Source organism: Lucilia sericata, unplaced genomic scaffold (assembly GCF_015586225.1).
Source record: "Lucilia sericata isolate MDLA Ls3-8-SP2 unplaced genomic scaffold, ASM1558622v1 Contig000206F_arrow, whole genome shotgun sequence".
Lineage (NCBI taxonomy): Eukaryota > Metazoa > Arthropoda > Insecta > Diptera > Calliphoridae > Lucilia > Lucilia sericata.
Window position 1 is genome coordinate 142,230 of NW_023994234.1, and position 20,127 is coordinate 162,356.

At 31.9% G+C, this 20,127-nt stretch overlaps 2 protein-coding genes across 7 annotated transcripts in view; one reads left to right on the top strand and one right to left on the bottom strand.

Moving 5' to 3' along the window:
* The window catches only part of LOC119602012 (MAGUK p55 subfamily member 7), a 35,793-nt gene extending 27,553 nt beyond the window's left edge, over nucleotides 1–8,240 (top strand). For 4 of the 6 annotated variants that reach the window (XM_037953329.1, XM_037953330.1, XM_037953328.1 and 1 more), the window contains 6 exons: nucleotides 1,590–1,757; nucleotides 1,819–2,001; nucleotides 2,064–2,202; nucleotides 2,906–3,199; nucleotides 3,259–3,602; nucleotides 7,879–8,240. In XM_037953329.1, coding sequence (XP_037809257.1) covers nucleotides 1,590–1,757; nucleotides 1,819–2,001; nucleotides 2,064–2,202; nucleotides 2,906–3,199; nucleotides 3,259–3,602; nucleotides 7,879–8,055 — 1,305 coding nt within the window. In that variant the 3' untranslated portion in view covers nucleotides 8,056–8,240. The remainder of the gene's footprint in view (nucleotides 1–1,589; nucleotides 1,758–1,818; nucleotides 2,002–2,063; nucleotides 2,203–2,905; nucleotides 3,200–3,258; nucleotides 3,603–7,878) is intronic. The other 2 variants (XM_037953333.1, XM_037953332.1) reach the window with 1 other exon arrangement.
* A 3,956-nt stretch (nucleotides 8,241–12,196) lies between these two features.
* On the bottom strand, nucleotides 12,197–18,289 carry LOC119602017 (beta-ureidopropionase). Its single transcript, XM_037953339.1, has 4 exons — nucleotides 18,074–18,289; nucleotides 13,185–13,447; nucleotides 12,505–13,124; nucleotides 12,197–12,438 (listed from the first exon to the last, which is right to left on the bottom strand). Exons 1-4 carry the CDS (start codon nucleotides 18,175–18,177, stop codon nucleotides 12,268–12,270), a joined length of 1,158 nt encoding a protein of 385 aa, XP_037809267.1. The 5' UTR covers nucleotides 18,178–18,289; the 3' UTR covers nucleotides 12,197–12,267.
* Nucleotides 18,290–20,127: the final 1,838 nt, after the last annotated feature.

Below are 20,127 nucleotides of genomic sequence, written 5' to 3' on the forward strand. Positions count from 1 at the left end.
ATTTACATAGGAATGTTGACTATTGCATACCGGACCCTTCTTACGATATAATAATTTCTACACTAATACCTAAAAGAGATATTTGGTCTAACGATTTATAACTCCTCGAATGTAGTAGAAAAGTATTCAACGACATATTTAAGAATGATGGGAGGAGAGGAGACAGATTCAAACAAGTAAGAGTGTTATATTCGGCTATGCCGAATCTTATATACCCACCATCAAACCTCGTTTGACTCGAATGAAACTTACTTATGTCGAATTTCATCTATATACTCGTATATTTAGGCCAGTTATAAGCGTTAAAGTAATTTTCTGAAGGGGACCATATATAGGGGGGTAGGGTCAATTATGGGTCGATCCTCATAAAATTTGGTAGATAGAATTTGGTTCGTATTAAATTTATTTGTGTCGAATTTCATCGCTACACTCGTATTTTTAAACCATTAATAAGCGTTGCAGTCATTTTCTGAAGGGGACCTTATATGGGGGGGTAGGGTCAATCATGGACCGATCCTCATAAAAATTTTTAGATAGATTTTGACTCGAATGAAACTTACTTATGTCGAATTTCATCTATATACTAGTATTTTTAAGCCAGTAATGAGCGTTAAAGTCATTTTCTGAAGGGGACCTTATATGGGGGGTAGGGTCAATTATGAACCGATCCTCATAAAATTTCGCATATTGATTTTGGATCATAAGAAACTTACTTATGTCGAATTTCATCGCTATATTCGTATTTTTAAACAAGTTATGGCTGTTAAAGCTGCTTTTCGAGGGGCCACTTGTATGGGGGCTATCCGAAAACGTGGACCGATATTGCCCAAACAATACCAAACAAACCTTACTTATAAGAAATATTTATGCGAAATTTCAACCCTCTAGCTCTTTCCACTCGGACTCTATCGTGCTTTCAACAGACAGACAGACAGACGGACGGACGGACAGACATGGCTAGATCGTCTTAGAATTTAATGAGGACCCAGAATATATATACTTTTGTGGGTCTATGACCAATATTTCTATGTGTTACAAACGGAATGACAAAATCAATATACCCCCCATCTTTTTTGATGGTGGGTATAAAAATAAAGGGTCTGAAATCCATTAAGGCTACCAGATTACTATCTGGATTAGGTAATATAACGCACCTGGAGATATCTATATTTATACTGATAGTAAGGAAACTGTAAACATTATTGCTGCATCTGGATTAAGTAGATAATATCTGATGTAACTAGAAGAGTAGAATGATATTCAGTTCATAATCCCTTTTAAGGGATTCTAAAATTGATACAATTTTAATAACATTTGTAAAAATGTTTACAACAAAACTCAATTTTAAAGCGAGATTCCTGAGAGAGTTACTTATATTCAAAATTTATAAATATGCAAAATTTCAGTAAGTTTATTTTACATCTTTAAAACATACACTTAAAACATTTGTGTCGTACTTTGTCTTTGTAGAAAATTCAAATCAAAATTAATAGATTTTATATTTTGCGTAAATATTTACATCATATCTGTATATAGAAGTACTCACTTTCCGAAATTTTGATAGTAAATGCAACATTTAATGCTTTTAGGGAGCCACCATTAAAACGGACGAAGAGACGGGTAAAATAATCATAGCCCGTATAATGCATGGTGGAGCAGCCGATCGTTCGGGACTTATACATGTGGGCGATGAAGTAATCGAAGTTAATGGTATTAATGTTGAGGGTAAAACACCCGGTGATGTATTAAGTATATTGGTAAGTATGTTTGTGATACAAATCAAACATTTTATTGATTTTCTTTCTATGAAAATTTCAGCAAAATTCGGAGGGTACTATAACATTTAAATTAGTACCATCCGATGGCAAGGGGGCTCAACGTGAATCTAAAGTACGAGTACGTGCTCATTTCAATTATAATCCGGAAGTGGATCCTTATATTCCTTGTAAAGAAGCGGGTTTAGCATTTCAACGTGGTGACATTTTACACATTGTATCACAGGTTTGTAAAGATTTGAATTTTTTCAATTTGGTCTTTATCATTTAATTTTTCTTTCTTTAAAGGATGATGCTTACTGGTGGCAAGCTCGCAAAGAATCAGAGCGTACTGCTCGTGCGGGTCTTATACCAAGTCGTGCCTTGCAAGAAAGACGTATTCTTCACGAGAGAACGCAACGTGATGTTAGTGATGGAGAGTCTAAAAGTAAGATATAAATGTAGGAAATAATATTTTTATTTCAAGACCCAGATAAGAGTAATAGGAGTATTCGTAAGAGGTCCAATACTTGACAATTTTCTAATTATAGATTAAAAGCTTTAAAATTGAATGTTTTGTAATGCAAAAACTAACGTAATTTGGTCTTAAAACTATTTCGATTCGAAATTTCATATATATAACCTTTTATAGAAGTCTATTCCCATCAAATTTAATCCGCATTTAGCTACTTCTTCAAAATTAAAATGAATTAACTAATTTAAAAGTAATTAAAAAAAAACCAAAATCGAATGGAACGTTAATATTGTAAATAAAATTATTTGAGGGGGTGACCTGTGCGACTGACCAGATAGTAATAAACCTGTACATTATGTATTGGATAGTATAATTATCTCTTAACAACCCTTATGTTCCGCTATTTCTCTCATAAAATCATTTCATTCTTCCGATTTCTTTATAATATTTAACAAAACTCCAACTTTTATTTAAATATAATCCAAACTTCTAAAATATATATTTGTTATATCATTAACCTCTAATTCACTAATCACTAAAATCATAAACATTTTCTTTTAATCGCATGTTAAATGTTCCCGACTTTACTTACCCTCGCATTTAACTAAAATAATAACATAATCATCTCTAACCAAAAAAAAATTGGCTTTAATCATCATTAACAAACTAAAATCAGAAGGCTCATGTACCTCAATATGTAATACCCCGCCCGGTTCGCCTATGCTACGATCTAGTAGTAGTACATCCTCATGTCGTCAACCAAAAACTAAAAAAATCATGTACGATTTAACAGAGAATGATGACTTTGATCGTGAAATGATTGCCACTTATGAAGAGGTTGCCAAATTATATCCACGTCCTGGCATTTATAGACCTGTGGTACTAATAGGTGCCCCCGGTGTCGGACGCAATGAGTTGAGAAGACGCTTAATAGCCAGAGATCCAGAAAAATATCGCAGTCCTGTGCCATGTAAGTTATAATAGACACTTTCTTAACTTGATAAGGAATTAATTACAATTATCATTTAGATACCACCCGTCCCATGCGTACCGGTGAGGTAGCGGGCCGTGAATACATCTTTGTTAGCCGTGAGAAAATGGAGGCCGATATTGAGGCTGGCAAATTTATTGAACACGGTGAATATAAGGGTCATTTATATGGTACTTCAGCGGAAAGTGTCAAATCGATTGTTAATGCTGGTTGTGTTTGCCTGCTGAGTCCTCACTATCAGGCCATCAAGGCATTGAGAACTGTTCAACTGAAACCGTTTCTTATTCACATTAAACCACCGGAATTTGATGAACTTAAAAAGACTCGTACGGAATCGAGAGCTAAATCGACATTTGATGAATCAAATGCCAGAGGTTTTACGGTAAGTTGGAGAAATAGTTTAGATAACTGAATTTAGAAGTTTGTCTTATATGCGAGTTAAGGTCAATTATGAACCGATCTAGGTTTCCGTTGTTAATACGATTTCTGTTAATATTAGTTTTATGTAAATATACATACCCAGTGTGCTTCGCCACTCTCATCGTAATGGAATAAAATAAATATTATTATTGTAAATGTATATACATTAGGGTGATCGATTATTCGACATTTTCCTAAAACCGGGTTTCGAATAGTTCAAATAGTTTACATTTTAAAAAACCGGTTGACATTTTTCAATTTCAGAAAAAGCCGGCTAACCGGTTTTTTATTATAAGTAACGAAATCTATTTTAATTTGAAAAAAAAACGTTTATGTTTAAATTTGATTAATTGTGGCCTCCGGTAGGTTAGTGGTTAGTGTTCTAGTCTGGTAGACCGGAGGTGGTGGGTTCGATTCCCACCTAAGGCACTGGTTAAGGAGCGCACAACAGGCCCGATAGAGGCCTAGGTGTATTTCTTCGGATTTGATGTATATACATCCTCCTTTCAAACTAACTAACTAACTAAACTAACTAAATTTGATTAATAAAACATGACCCGAACTGATTTTTAACAGTTTAAAATATTATAACTTTAGATCTAGTCGTCTAATTTTCATTATTATTTTAATGTAAAAAAATTAATAAAAGTGGGACACTTCCGTTAAACATAACTAACTATGTAATCCTAGCTTATTCTAAAATCCCTGTTTAGACAATTTTCACTTCTATAATATTTTAGACGCAAATTAATTAATTTAATTGGAAATAATCTTAAGATTGATAAAATTTTATTAAACAGTTATTCCAATAAATTTTACAAATAAAATTTGTTTATTAATTAGGAAATTAATAAAAGGTGTGTTAGAAAAATATACTCTAGTTCCTGGACTCCAATATTTTTATAATTTAGACGGGCTGTATTATTATTTACTTCAAAATTTAATTTAAGTAATCTTTGAATACAAAGCAAAAAAAGTATTCTCAACCGGGTTTTAAAAAGTAAAAAAACCGGGTTATTCGATATTCGAAAAATCAACATTTAGAAAACACCGACACTGGTAAAGCCGAAAAAACCGGTTGAAAAACCGAGTCAATCACCCTAATATACATATACATATCTGCAATATCAAAAAGTCCCCTTTTATATACATAGTTTGATTTTATGATTCTAGTCTCAATATTACAGACAATTAAAAAAAAAAACAGTTGAAGAACGAAAAAGTACCAGACAGTGCCTTTTTATAGATTTTAATTAAATCAGGATGATGCATGTTTGATTTTCAACCAGAAATTCCTCGCTTACAGATTTTTATACAATCAGAAAGCTGAGTGTCCAATTTTATGTTTTTAGGTTCAATATTATAGAAAATTCGAAAAGTATTATTAAAAGAGCAAAAAAGTACCAGAAAGTAACCTTTTTAAATTTTCGTTCAATCTGGATACTGTGTGTTTCATTTTTATATATTTTAAAAAACTCAAAAAGTACCAGATGAAGTACGAAAAAGTACTCTTTTTTACTCCGGGCTCTACAGCTTAATTTCGTGTTTCTAGGTTTAATTTTAAAGAAAACTCAGAAAAGTACCTGTGTAGAACGAAAAAGTACCGAAATGTCCGTTTATAATAATTTCATGTTTCGATTTCAATATCATAGAAAACTCAAAAAGTACCAGTTGGAGAATGAAAAGTTACCAAAAAATATCCCTTGCTACTGGATTCCAAATAACACCCCATTAGCATATTTAGTGTTTCTAGATCTAAAAATTTTATATAAATTGGATCATTGTGTTTGAATAAAATAAAATTTCTCGTTTTTACCCCTTTTGGTACTTTTTTCCTTTTTTTTTTTGGTATTCTATTCCAAAAAGTTGCAACATCGTATTGGGATCCCGTTATTACGTATTAATATGTATAAGTTAATAAACCAAAAACAATGTTTTATGAAAAAAGTACCAAAAATAGGTACAATTTTCACCCCTTAAACGTCCGAATATCAAAAAAGTACTAAATTCATATTTTTATTTTTTCGTCAAGTTATGAAGGTGTCAAAAATATTTTTGAATGTTTTCTGGTTTGAAAGATACATGGGTTACAAAAAAAGTACCAAAATACAGTTTTTACCCGTTTATTCTCTATAGGGCCCGATTTTGAAAAAAGTACCAGACACCTCTTCGCTTATTTTTTAAATGAACGACGATAACTGTTTTTGTATCTTTTCTAGTTTAGGAGATATGAGTTTATCGAATTTACCCGGTTTTACCATTTTTTACCCCCTAAACATTCGAATTTCCAAAAATCCCGTCTTAGTGGATCTATTTGGTGGAAGACCAACCTCCTGTCCAAATTTCAGCTCTTTAGCTTCAACCGTTTAGGCTGTGCGATGATGAATCAGTCAGTCATTCAGTAACGTTAGAATTTTATATATAAATATAGATTAGTGTTAATACTATTTTTGGAAATTTCTAATTGGTTCGCTCTAGCCATCCCATATAGAGCATAAAGATATGCGTTGCAAAAGTATATCACTTTTTCCCGAGCGTTAAAGTTTTAGATATTTACTCTAAACAATAAATACAAAACTGGAAATTTTCAATATAAACTAGTGTCATTGTTTGACCACGGGAGGGGTTTATCCCTCCCTCAAATTGTGGTCCCAAACATGTAAATTATAATAATAAAAATCCATGTAAGTTAGTTAGTAAGTTAGTTAGTTAGTTAGTTAGTTAGTAAGTTAGTTAGTTAGTTAGTTAGCTAGTTAGTTAGTTAGTTAGTTAGTTAGTTAGTTAGTTAGTTAGTTAGTTAGTTAGTTAGTTAGTTAGTTAGTTAGTTAGTTAGTTAGTTAGTTAGTTAGTTAGTTAGTTAGTAGTTAGTTAGTTAGTTAGTTAGTTAGTTAGTTAGTTAGTTAGTTAGTTAGTTAGTTAGTAGTTAGTTAGTTAGTTAGTTAGTTAGTTAGTTAGTTAGTTAGTTAGTTAGTTCGTTAGTTAGTTAGTTAGTTAGTTAGTTAGTTAGTTAGTTAGTTAGTTAGTTAGTTAGTTAGTTAGTTAGTTAGTTAGTTAGTTAGTTAGTTAGTTAGTTAGTTAGTTAGTTAGTTAGTTAGTTAGTTAGTTAGTTAGTTAGTTAGTTAGTTAGTTAGTTAGTTAGTTAGTTAGTTAGTTAGTTAGTTAGTTAGTTAGTAGTTAGTTAGTTAGTTAGTTAGTTAGTTAGTTAGTTAGTTAGTTAGTTAGTTAGTTAGTTAGTTAGTTAGTTAGTTAGTTTGTTAGTTAGTTTGTTAGTTAGTTAGTTAGTTAGTTAGTTAGTTAGTTAGTTAGTTAGTTAGTAGTTAGTTAGTTAGTTAGTTAGTTAGTTAGTAGTTAGTTAGTTAGTTAGTTAGTTAGTTAGTTAGTTAGTTAGTTAGTTAGTTAGTTAGTTAGTTAGTTAGTTAGTTAGTTAGTTAGTAGTTAGTTAGTTAGTTAGTTAGTTAGTTAGTTAGTTAGTTAGTTAGTTAGTTAGTAGTTAGTTAGTTCACCGACTCGAACACTAACTAATGAGAAAACTATATAATTCAATGAAATTTGGTACATGATCACACGAAGCCTTTTGAAAACGATTAAAAACTGTATATTGTTTCATCTAGCCCCCATAGGGCGTTTGAGCTCATAATAATACTCGTATTTCGACAAAAATGGCACAACTAAGTTTCATACAAGCCTTGATGACCCCGCCTAAATATTTTTATCATCTTCCCTCCTTTGACCCTAGCCCCAATCCAAATCCCCCTACAGAAAATGACTTAAATGTCCTTTGACCCTAGCCTCCATACAAATCCCCCTACAGAAAATGACTTAAATGTCCACAATTCTCAAAAAGACTAAATGATGTAATGAAATTTAGCTAAATACATTTTATGTAAATATAAATCCATCAGTCCATATTTCCCCACGGCCCCCATATAAAGTCTCCTTTAAATAAATATTCTGTGTTCAATCAATTCCTTAAATATATCGGAGGCAAGGTACAATTCATTTTAAAATGCTTTATTTTGAAATATAAACAACATTTTATTCTCATAACTGGTCATACTTTATGATTATATGATAAAACAAGCACAACTATACATTTCTAATATAACCTGACACCTTACTTATTTATTATAGTACAGCTCTGTTGGCAAAGCTTTTAAAAAGTTCAAAAGCTTTTGTGTGAATGTTGCCAACCTAATAAAATTACCACTATTAATTTTAACAATTTCTTTATATTACAGGATGACGAATTCAATGATATGATTAAATCAGCGGAACGTGTTGATTTCCTGTATGGACACTTTTTCGATGATGAAATTATCAATGCTGATTTAGTAACAGCATTTGAAAAACTTGTCAACACTGTACAAAGACTAGAAAATGAGCCATTATGGGCTCCATCATCGTGGGTCCAATAAATGTTTATTTTCTCTATTGGCAAAGTAGAAGAAGGCAGCTAAAATCTAATGGGTAGCTAGAAGGAAATGATATTGTAATGGAAGTGAAAATGGAAAACTGACGACAACAACAACCAAAAAAAAACACAAAAGACAAAACACTGCTACAAAAAATGCCAAAAACAAAGAACAAACAAATTAAATATGTACTTAAATTATGAAATCCCAAAAAGAAAATCATAAACAAAAATCCTTATAACACCAAATTCACTTATTTAGAAAACAAAAAACAAAACAATAAAACATTAAACAATTATCTATTTTTAAGTAGAAGAACTCAAAAACTCATAAAATGCATACAAAAGCTCACTACTTAATAATTACATAAATATATAAATAAAAATATTTAAACAAAAAAAATCACTCGTTATTTAATGAAAATTGTTATTGAATTCCTGCTCTTTATTGAAAATAAATTACATACAAACAAACACACAGACACACATGTACTTATAAATAAATACATTAAAACAAAAACAAACATTTTAAATAAATTATTTTCAGAACATTAATTACTTAATTACATTAATAATTGAACTTAACATTAACAGTTGAAATTTCAAAATAGAAAATAACCATCATTTACAGTGTTGCCAACTCTTTTTTTATTTCATATACAGTTTAAAAACTATAAAAGTAAACAAGTTTTTTTTAAATTCAATAATTTTTAAACAAATTTTTGAATGTACCTTGCTAAATGTTTAATTAAATTAAAAAAAAGCCACAACAATAAACAAATACAAATTGTAAAAAAAAAACAACAATGAAAACAATACAATAATAATGAACAACAAAAACAAACCTTGTAATTAAAAAAATTGTTAAAAAAAGAGAATAATATTAATCTATTTTACTACTTATTGACAAAAAAATGCAAATAAAATTTAAAATTTAAAGAAAAAAAAGTCCATTATTAAAAAAAACAGGAGACTTTACATTATGATGACTATTTATGTACATGTATCTTAAAGAAACAATAATAAATGAAAAAAAAATTAAATCCAAATGAAAATCCATAATTAAAGAATTTATTAAAAATGTTTAATGTTGAAAAGAAGAAACCAAAGAAAAAAAATATTGTGTGTAATTGTTATTTATCATGAAAACCAAAAACAAAAATGAAATTAAACCAACAATAAAAAAAAAACAAATAAAACTAATGTATAATTTTCAAATAAAATAAAAATTATTATGAAAAACAAATTAACTATTGTTTAAGTTTATGGGTGCACAGAGGGGTACAACTAAAAGTTTATGGAAATAAGTCTGGCACTTCTATATACCATAATCTTTTTCTCAGCTTGTGTTAGTTAGGTTAGGTTATCAAAGATAGCTAATGCAGCTTTACTTGGATCCAACTTGATTCCTTTGTAAAAATACCTGTAAGAAGAAACGAATGATAGGGAAAAAAATAGAAAAGGCAGAGAGGAAAAGTGAGGAAAACCGTTGAGCAGAAAAACCAGGCCTAATTGTCATGGAGTAAAAAGACGTGACTACAAAGATTACGTCCTGATTAGTGGGAATACCGAAGTTCACACCCATTCTGACAAATTTATGAACGCCAAAATATCAGATATACTCTCTTCTTCATCCTCATTTTGACAACTCGTACAGAAATCATAGAACGGAAGACCAATGCGTCTAGCATGGTTTCCAAATTTACCTAGTTCTGGCCTATGGAGACCAAGGAGATATTTAGACCTGCATGGATCTATGTATATGTGGCCACAGCGCTCTAGCTATTAAGCACGTGTGTTCACGCGACCATCGGTCACGAGCAATAGAGGAGCAGTTTTGAATAATCTGCTTCTCTATTACAAGAAGTGAAACACCGCAGAACTGATCTATTTTCAGTCCGCTAAGCGTGGTGTCAGCAATATTTTTGCCATACGAACTCACGTGTCCCCAAATTACTGTGATGTTCGAATGTCTCGCCTTTTCTAGATGTGGAAAACACACCAATTAGGGATTTAATAGCAGCTTGACTATCGGTATAAATACCGATATCCCTATTAGATATCCCATAGTACCTTAGCCAATTCGACGCGAGGACACTGCAGTCATTATTGAGTCGGAAAGAGATGTTTATATCAAATTCCTCGATGAATATGCCACCACCAACTCCTTTCGTCGTCTTGGATCCATCTGTATACGCACGGAAACAATTAATTGGCGAAAGAAAAGATATAATACTGGAATTGTCCCATAAGAAACGGTTTCGGAATGCCATAATCACTAGCGTACTTATGACTCGGCAAAAGATCCATGATCTTAGCATTTCCCATGGAACAGATTTACCCTTTGCCAGTAAAACTCAATCTGTTCGCAGTGCTCATAGCCAATTGCTTGGCTAGAAGGTCAACTGGAAGCCAATTGAGCATAGTAAACAACGCCTTAAAGGGAGTTGTTCTAAGAGCACTGGTAATGGGAGGAGCAGTAAATCTCATAACCTTTTCAAGGTGTTGCCTAAGCGATGCATTTTCAAGCGCCTGCCACTAGACAACTACCCCATACAGCGTACCCCATTCTTTATATAAGTCCAACATGTTCCTATGGCCTTCATACAAACATATAGAACCGTAATGGGTTTATATGTCCTAGAGAGTTCATTTGTGCTCCAAGATATCTTCTTACCTAGAATAACGCCCAAGTATTTAGCGCTGTCCGAGAGCTTTAATACCTCACCGTTAAGTTGAGGAAGACGAAACAAAGGGATCTTGGTATTTTCCCGAAAATTGCACAAGTTCCGTTTTGCTGGACTTTACACTAAGAAAACATTTGACGCTTCACGAGCTAATGATTTTTAGTGCTTGTTCTAACCTTTGAGATAAGGTTTCAAGAGGATCGCCTGATACCGCTACCACGACATCATCGGCATAGGCAACTGTTTTGTAGCCAAAAGAGTCTAGTTTTACTAGAATATCATTAATGACCATATTCCTTAAGTGTGGTGATATTACTGCACCTTGTGGAGTGCCTCTTATCGCTTTTTTAGAGATTAGTATGTCTCCTAAGGAGGATTCTATGATCCTATTTGAGAAAAGACTCTCAACAAAATCCATAACAGACCTGTCAAGATACAGATTGGCAGATAGAAGCAGGTTTTACATTATTAATAACGTCTTCTATATCAAAAAAAGTGGCCAATATATAATTTTCATACCCCATGGATTTCTCAATATATCCGATTAGAGTATGAAGCGCCGTCTCAACAGATTTACCCTTTGTGTATGCATGTTGAGAGGTAGAGAGAAAGAATTTATCGATCGAGGACCTTTTATCGATATCGATTATCCTTTCCAATGTTTTTAGCAGAAGAGATGCCAGACTAATTGGTCTGCAATCTTTAGCCTTAGTATGTAAAGTTTTATCCCTCTTGGGAATAAAAATCCCATTACACTTGGTCCTTTGTATAGGGATGTAGGAACAAGAAAGACAGGCGTTGTATAAGTTTCGTAGTCAAGGAACGACAAAATCTATGTTGTGTTGAATATCCTCCTTGATAATACCATCAGGGTCAGGCACTTTCTAAGGGTCAACGCTTTTAATAATAATGTCGTCATCAATAGGTACTATTTTTACCGTACGTATTGAATTTAGAGAGGAGTTATTTGAATCTCCTATTTAGATACAACCGGGAAAGTAAGTATTCAGCAGAAGCTCTAGGGTTTCCTGGCTACCTGAAGTCAGTCTGTGTTAAAGGTCGTAAAAATTACGAAAGAATCGATCCATATAATTTCATATATAGGACCGCCTTCCGAAATGCACATTAAATTTACGACTTGCTTAGAGAATGGCTATATCATAGACGTATTTTATACTCTTTCTGTAAGAACAAATAGTAAATTTATATTTTTATGAATTCTATGATATAGATCCAAGGTCTAATGAATCTAATTTCTACAAGTTTTACGATCTTTATCCCTGAGGATATAACCTTTTGCAATTTTCATGGACCCATGGAAAACTGTACCCACGGAATGGGTCTTACGAAAAATAATACATATTTGTAACATATTCACTGTTGTAGGGTATAATATATAATACATTCTTACTTGTTAGAAATTTTAAATTTATTTGGATTTCATAAAACAATTAGACGTAAAAGGTATGTATTTCAGATCATTTATTTCCTTAAAAAAAGTTATATAAAATTACAATTAAATCTTTAAACTATTCTCTAATAATTTGTGGCTTAAAATCTAAATCGGAGACTTTTTTGAAAGATTCAGCATAAAGTTCTAGTCTTCGAGTCATAGGGAAATTCCAAAAGTCTTTCACTTGGCGGCACATATTCAAATCTAATTCGGTAATCAAAAGACCATCTTTGTCGCGAGAAAGACCCTATAAATATATAATCGAATATAGTACACACAATCAACTAAAATGTTCCTTTAATATCACACTTACCGGAGTTCTACTGCCATCAGGTGCAGCCACATACGAAGAACCATAGAAGGGGCCAAATGTTTTATGAGCCTTTTGACCATCTCCCGAAGTGTATTCATTGGGGAATTCCTCATAGCCAACACGATTAATGGCAACTGTAAAATAACTATTTGCGATGGCAGCATTTCTAGCCTCAATCGACCACAAGGGTTCACTTAGGGCCCCAACCGTGGCCGAAGGATTAAAAACTATCTCAGCACCATTTAAGCCAAACATCATCCAATTCTGAGGATGATGACGACCATAACAAATGTTAATGGCAATTTTGCCAAATTCAGTTTCGAATACTGGATGACCGGTATTGCCTTCCACATAATAGGTGGACTCATTGAAATCACCCACACGAGGTATATGATTCTTACGATGTTTACCCATATAGCGGCCCTTATTTGAAATCACAACAGCTGTATTCCAAATGATATCACAATGTTCTACATCTCTTTCCAAAATCGGTGAAATAATGACCATATTATAGGCTTTAGCCAATTCCTGTAGCATTTTGGTAGTGGGACCAGAAATGGCTTCTTCCGCAAACTCACACCAGGGGAATTTTTCACGTGTACAGAAAGCAAATGGCATGGCTGTGGAAAATTATTTTTTTTAGAAATTTCTTTATTGGGATTTTCAAAAGTTATACTTACTCCAAGCTTCTTGCATGCACAAAACATTTACTCCCGCTGCTGCTGCGGCTTTTATGATTTTGGTGATTTTCTTCCATATGGCTTCGCGTTGTTTATCAATTGGTTCGGTTGTGGCCAATACAATGGAATTTTGTATGGCTCCCACTTTTACCAGGCGGGGCTTTCTTATTTGCTCTTGTTTGGCTGGAAAACGATATGCCTTCAATTCAAATCCATTTTCAGTGGCAATATTTTTAGCTTCTTCGGGTAATTCCAAAACGTTGCTGGAAGAAATAATATATAATTATAAAAAATTCGTTTCACTTAAACTTATATGCGGACTTAGTTGAAACATGTCCCTGTTTCCCAATTTATCATAATTCGATTTGCAGAATTTTAACTTCTTTATAAAACAAATTTAAACGAGAATAGGATTTTTATCTCCAAAATTTCCTGGGACATGTTTCATGCAATTTTTGGCTGCCAGATCCTTTGTCTTTTAATCTAAAGCTTGTTTATAAAGTACAGGTTCAAAATAAGATTTTGTACAGGCACAAATTTTTCCAGAGGCTAGGGAACGTAATACTAGTGTTTGTAAGGGAATTCGGGACGTTCATACTACCATTTTCTAAGGGGGATTGGTATAGGAACTAGGTCCGAATAAAGCCAAATCATTAGGAAAAATATAAAACTTAATTGTGCCGATATTAGTATTAGACAAAATTATGAAATCCAAATCCAAATTTGGAGATCTAGGTAAAATAATAAACCAATTTTAATCAAAATCAATAGGGTTCTGCCAAAAGTCACACATAAACCAAATTTAATTAAATTGTATTTATAATTACGACCTATAGTTTGATTACAAGGTTTACATTAAGTTCAACGATCTTATAAAGTACATTTTACAATTTTTATATAATCTACATTTGCAAACATATAATTCACATCTAGAATCCAATATTTTAGATTCCGTTTGGGCTCTATCACTATTAAAAATAAAATATCATTTCATATAATTAGTTTATTCAACTTTACCGATTAGGTATTTTATGGTTGATTTTGTATAATCTCAAGAATTCTTAAGTGCGTATAATTTAAAATTAATATTTATTGCGTACAAGATTTATTAAATTTACTCTTAAAATAAGTGTAATTGAATTCTCTTTAAAATAGTTTTAAACATTTCTCTTTATTTGTTTAAAAATGTATAGTGATCAGATGTTTATTGTTTATTTTTTTATAGATATGCGCCCATGTACATTTGTATATATGTTTGTGTATATCATTGTATGTATTTTAATACCAGTATCTCAAAAAATTAACAACAAATATTCACACATAAAAATAATTTTTACATAATATACTTAAAGACGTGTGGCACTTGTTTACTTTTGTTATAAAATCTAAATCTATAATTCCAGAATACTCGAATATACTTCAAAGTTTGGGTAGGTGGGTTTTTTATAACGTAGAGCTCTATATTAGGGAGGGTATTACGCGTTTGTGCTGTTGTTTGTAACACTCCAAAATATTGGACCTTAAGTTATACCGATCGGTTCGGAATCACTTCCTGAATAGATTAAGCTATGTCCGTCCGTCTGTATGTCTATGTAAACCTTGTACATTATAATTTGATGAAATTTGGCGCATACTGTTCCCTTGACAAAGAAAGTGGTTGAAATGGGTCCATTATTTAACATAAGGCTTTTGAGCTCATATTTATGTTAAATGTTTTAGAATCTTTACGAAATCGGCATAACTTAGTTTTATTTATGTACGTCTAAAGAATATCACCGATTTTCGTAATGATCGGGCCTCATTTCACCTTAGCATTCATACAAAGTCCCATTCAGAAAATGACTTGGAAGTCAAGAATTATAGGTAAATAAACCCCTAGTAAATTCTTCATAAATAGCTTTTATGTAAACGTAAATGCCTCTACAAAAATTGTTGAGGAAAAGCCCTTATTAAACTTTTACCCTCATATACACCAGACTATAGAACAGACTATATACCAGACTATAGACAAAACTATAGATCAAACTATAGACCAGACTGTAGAACAGACTATAGACCACACTGTAGATTAAAATACAGCGCAGACTATGCACCAGACTTTAGCCCATAATATAGACCAGACTATAGATTGGATTATAAAGCAGACTCTAGACCAAACTATAGACCAGACTAAGGAATATACTAAAGCGCAAGCTATAGAGCAGACCATTGATCAAATTATAGTCCTGACTATACCATAGACCAGAATATATACTAGACTGAAGACCAGACTATAGACTAAACTGTAGATTAAAATACAGAGCAGACTATGGACCAAACTTTAGCCTAGAATATAGACCAAACTATAGATTGAATTATAAAGCAGACTCTAGACCAACGGTTCCCAAATGGGGGTCCGCGGACCCCTAGTGGTCCGTAGTAAAATCCTAGGGGGTCCGCGAAGACGAACGAAAAAAACCATGAATAAACAATATTCTGCTTTTATATGTATGTACAAATATCTCCAATTTTTGTGCAATGATCCCAAATTTGTTGGTGACTTTTTGAATTTTATTTTTTCGGTTGTTTATCAGGAAGAAGCTAGGCCCTACAAATTTATTGTATAACTTTTATAAAATAAAGTATTGCGTGATTTGTAATTTTTATTTCCTGTATATGTACTGAAATAATGGTTTTTATTTCAGACAAATAATACTCTGCCTTACAATTAAATTAGGGATACTGGTACCGGAGTATGAAGTTCAATTCAAAGACAAGCTTATTACAGATTTAAGTTTATCAAATTGTAAGCAAAAGTGTTCTTTTGCTTACAATTTCCAAAACAGAGGTGACTCTTTATGTATCTCTTTATAAATATTCCAATCCGACGTGATACACAGATTTTAACTTGATTTTGTTGACCAATACATATTATTAAATTAACATCAGAAAATCCATAGCGTTTCGCGTAAATATGTAGCCAAAAACCATGAAGTAAAATAATTCGTTGGTATTTTAAAATTCAAATTTAAGTTCCAAATTCACAGTACTTTAACAAAGAGTTCAAATCATATATTATGCGGATAACGCATTCCGCAACAACATAGAAGAAGTCCAACTTTCTTATATTATTTTCCCGAAAACTTAGCTCACTTACTCAGTTCACCCTTTGCAATCGCAACAAATTTTTGAAACGTGACTCCTTAAGCACATGTGACAATATTTGATAAGGAAACCTTTTCGCTACCTTGAAGAAAAATGAACATGAAAGATCTCACGATCATAAAATTATACATCATGTTAACATATCAACAAAGAAGTCATTCTATCTTCAAAACATGCAATTGAAAACCTATCTGAAATATTATATATTCTCAAAGTACGGGAATATTTTATAGATATGACATCTCTACATTTATTAGACCTAGGAATTAATGAACTAGGTCAATTTTCGGATGGACAATTATTTAGAACAATAAGATATCAAAATATGTATGGGGGTCCGCGAAATTAAATAAGTTCTTCAAGGGGTCCGCGAAGTAAAAATCGGTGGGAACCGCTGCTCTAGACCAAACTATACCCAGAATAAGGAATAGACTATAGCGCAGGCTATAGAGCAGAACATTGATCAGATTATAGTCCCGACTATATACCAGACTTTTGACTAGACTATAGGCCTGACTTTAGACCGGACTATAGACTATGCTATAGACAAAATTATAAAGCATACTATAGACAAAACTATAATAAATTATAAATAATCCGCATTTTAAACATAATTTCTGCTGTAGGGTGTAATTTGATTGACCGTGCCCGACTATATATTTTTTTTTAATATTTATAACTGTGATGAGACTTGGAGTACTTTATTTATTATATATGTTTTATGTACCAAATGGGGTAAAATGTGTTACAACTGTTTTTAAGAGAATTTATTGCTTTTGGACTTGATTAAACCCGGAATGGCTATATAGGTACATATTTTATTTTGAATGGAATTCTCAACATAAATGTTTATACCCATTTCAGTCTTATTTTTAACGTGTCTTCAAATTGACAGTTTTCTTACAAAAATGATATTATCCGACAGATATAACCGGTTAAATGATAACGGTAGATTGAACTGCAGAGACTACTACACGTATGAATGTAAAGAATTCTTCTGGTCCAAAACTATTTCAAGTATGTGAAAAAATATTTAAAATTGTCATGTCCTAGGTGATCCATCCAAGCATTACAGCAGATTAATCCCAAAACTACTCCCATGCTGAAATATATGATCCGCAACATGGTCCTCTATAATACAGTCTATGGTCCATGTTGTTTTCTAAAATAGAAACATGGTCCACGCCTGCCTTACATAGGACTACTAAACGGATCTTGTACTCCAATAATGTTTACAGGGGAGTAGTTTTGGGATTACCTAAATGGATCATGTATTCCTATAACTACAAAATCTGTAGTGCGGCCCATATCAAAACTTATGTTTTTTTATTTTTTTTTTTTTGTAATCAAGATATACACCGCTGATTATTTAACTAATCTCTCAAAAATTTGGAAATATACAGAAAGTGCCAAAATGTTATCACTTAAACGATGGCAAAAATGGCAAAATTGAACCGCAAATCTCATCGCTGATTTATAAGATTGTTTTCGTTTGTTGGCCGAAAACGTAACAGATAAGAGATACATTTATAACTTCAAATGTTTATAAAACGGATTTCACTACAATTCCTATGATTATGATAATTTATGAAAATTAATTAAACAAAAGTAGTCTGGCAAATAATCAGATTAACACATAAACAAAATTTTGCGATAATAAACATATTTTGTATGATTATTTGCTATTATGTTTTTGTTTATTATTTACTTTATTAACAATTTTTTTATCTTTTTGCGCAACTTACTCATCAGATCTTCCATATAATATACGTTTTACTTCTTTAAGCTCATCGATGGGTATATGTTTTTCTAAACTTTCTTCCAAACTTTTAAAGTTTATTTCTGACATTTTAGAATTTAATTAAAATTTATTTTAAACACGTCTAACTGGTACGATCACTAAACTATGAATAAAAATTCTACATGAAATACTTTCATACTATAGCTTCTATTGAATGTGCAGCGCGACGTTAAGCAGTGATTCTCAAATCTATAAATATGTATGTTATAGTCGGCTGAGCCGAATCTTATAAACGATCACACTACTGAAACATTTGCTACACTAATACAACCATAGATTTTTAATAATTTTGATAAAATTGTTTTAACGGATCCATCGATGTAGTTAATTTGTACTTTCTAATATAAAAGTCAATGTCTAGAGTTTTAATTTAATCTAAAATAAAAAAATTTTGAAGGGGACCTAGGAGGTTGGGTTCATAATTCCCTTGATATTTTTATCGCAATAGATTAATAATTAACATACTTAAAACTGGCTAGATCGTCTTAAAATATTACAAGGACCCAGAATATATTCCTTTATGGATCTACGACCAATATTTCGATATTTCGGAACGCACATCAACACTTTGGGAATCACTTACTTTGAGTAAGCGCATTTAGTTATAATAGTTATTGAGAGTTCTCTGCTTGCTTTTTAATCTAAATCGTATGAATAAATGTGAGTTGATGAATTTTTTTATACATACGTACATATATTTGGATTTGATACAAATCTTATCATTATTGCGGAGAAAAAAAATTATGTCGAATAGTTAGCGGTCTTTAAATTATAAGGGGGCCTTTTAATGCAAACAATGATGTGCACTTTGATAAAAGTAAATATGTACTTGTACATAGACTTTCTATATGGATTTTAATTTAATTTTTATTTCGTAATATGTATTCTCCTTTAAAGAAGCAACAATAAATAAAAATGTCACTTGAGTTTCGAAATCCAAATATTGTAGAAAATTAGGTTACAAATTGTGCTAATAATAGAATTAGATTATAATTAATGGTGGTCACTGGTCACGCGTGAAAAATATTAGAATTTTTAATTGACTACAGTGGTTTTTGGGTTTTTAGATATAGGGGCCTACGGAAGGTTGGAAATACAGTGGTCTGCAATAATGCAATCCTTCTTTAAGAAACAATATTATAGATTTGACCAATAGGTGAAAAGTTACACTTATTTGAATAAAACCCTTTATGACCAAAATGTTAAACTTTGTCCCACTCTAAGTGCGGTAGTTCTTTACCAATAAAGCTGAAATTTCATCCAAATCGGAGAACATCGATTTTAAAAAGTTGGGTCATTTGACACGAAATTGCCTATATTTTTAAACCATATCTTCACTCAAGAGCAAATATTGCATTAAAATTCAAGGAGAAAAGAAATTTTATGATAAATAATAGAAAAACTGTATGGGAAAGCAAGATAGGGACCAAAAGGTCTCAGCTAGAGACCTCAACATTTTCCCCAAATATTCTCTATAGGTTAAAGTTTGTTTGGTATTAAAAATGGGAAATATCGGTTGACGTATTCGTATATCCCTTATATATTTAAGTGCTCCCCCTAGAATACAGCTTAAGCATTCATAAATACATTATGTAACCATCAATCTTGATGAAAATCATTTTTATGTACCCAGAAATTATTTTGCAAATTGTGGCGTATATTGCTTCATAATAGACCCTACCCCCTATAGAAGGCCGTCTTTAGAAAATGACTTTAACGCTCATTGCTGGCATAATAATACAAATATATAATTGAAATTTGACAAAAACAAGTTTTAGGGTTATTACTGACCCCACTCCCCATAGAAGATACCCTTCAGAAAATTACTTTACTGACCCCACTCCCCATAGAAGATACCCTTGAGAAAATTACTTTAAAGCTCATGACTAGCATAGATAGGCAAGTATAGCAATGAAATTAGACTTAAACAAATTTCATAACCCCCTTTATTTTATGAGGATCGAGCCATAATATACGCTACACTTATATAAGGTTCCC

Bases quoted from the DNA above. Each gene is read 5' to 3' on its own strand.
- LOC119602017 (XM_037953339.1), bottom strand. From the start codon at position 18,177: ATGTCAGAAATAAACTTTAAAAGTTTGGAAGAAAGTTTAGAAAAACAT. The intron at 13,448-18,073 runs GTAAGTTGCGCA...TATTTCTTCCAG, and splicing joins TTATATGGAAGATCTGATGA to CAACGTTTTGGAATTACCCG. The intron at 13,125-13,184 runs GTAAGTATAACT...AATTTTCCACAG, and splicing joins GTGCATGCAAGAAGCTTGGA to CCATGCCATTTGCTTTCTGT.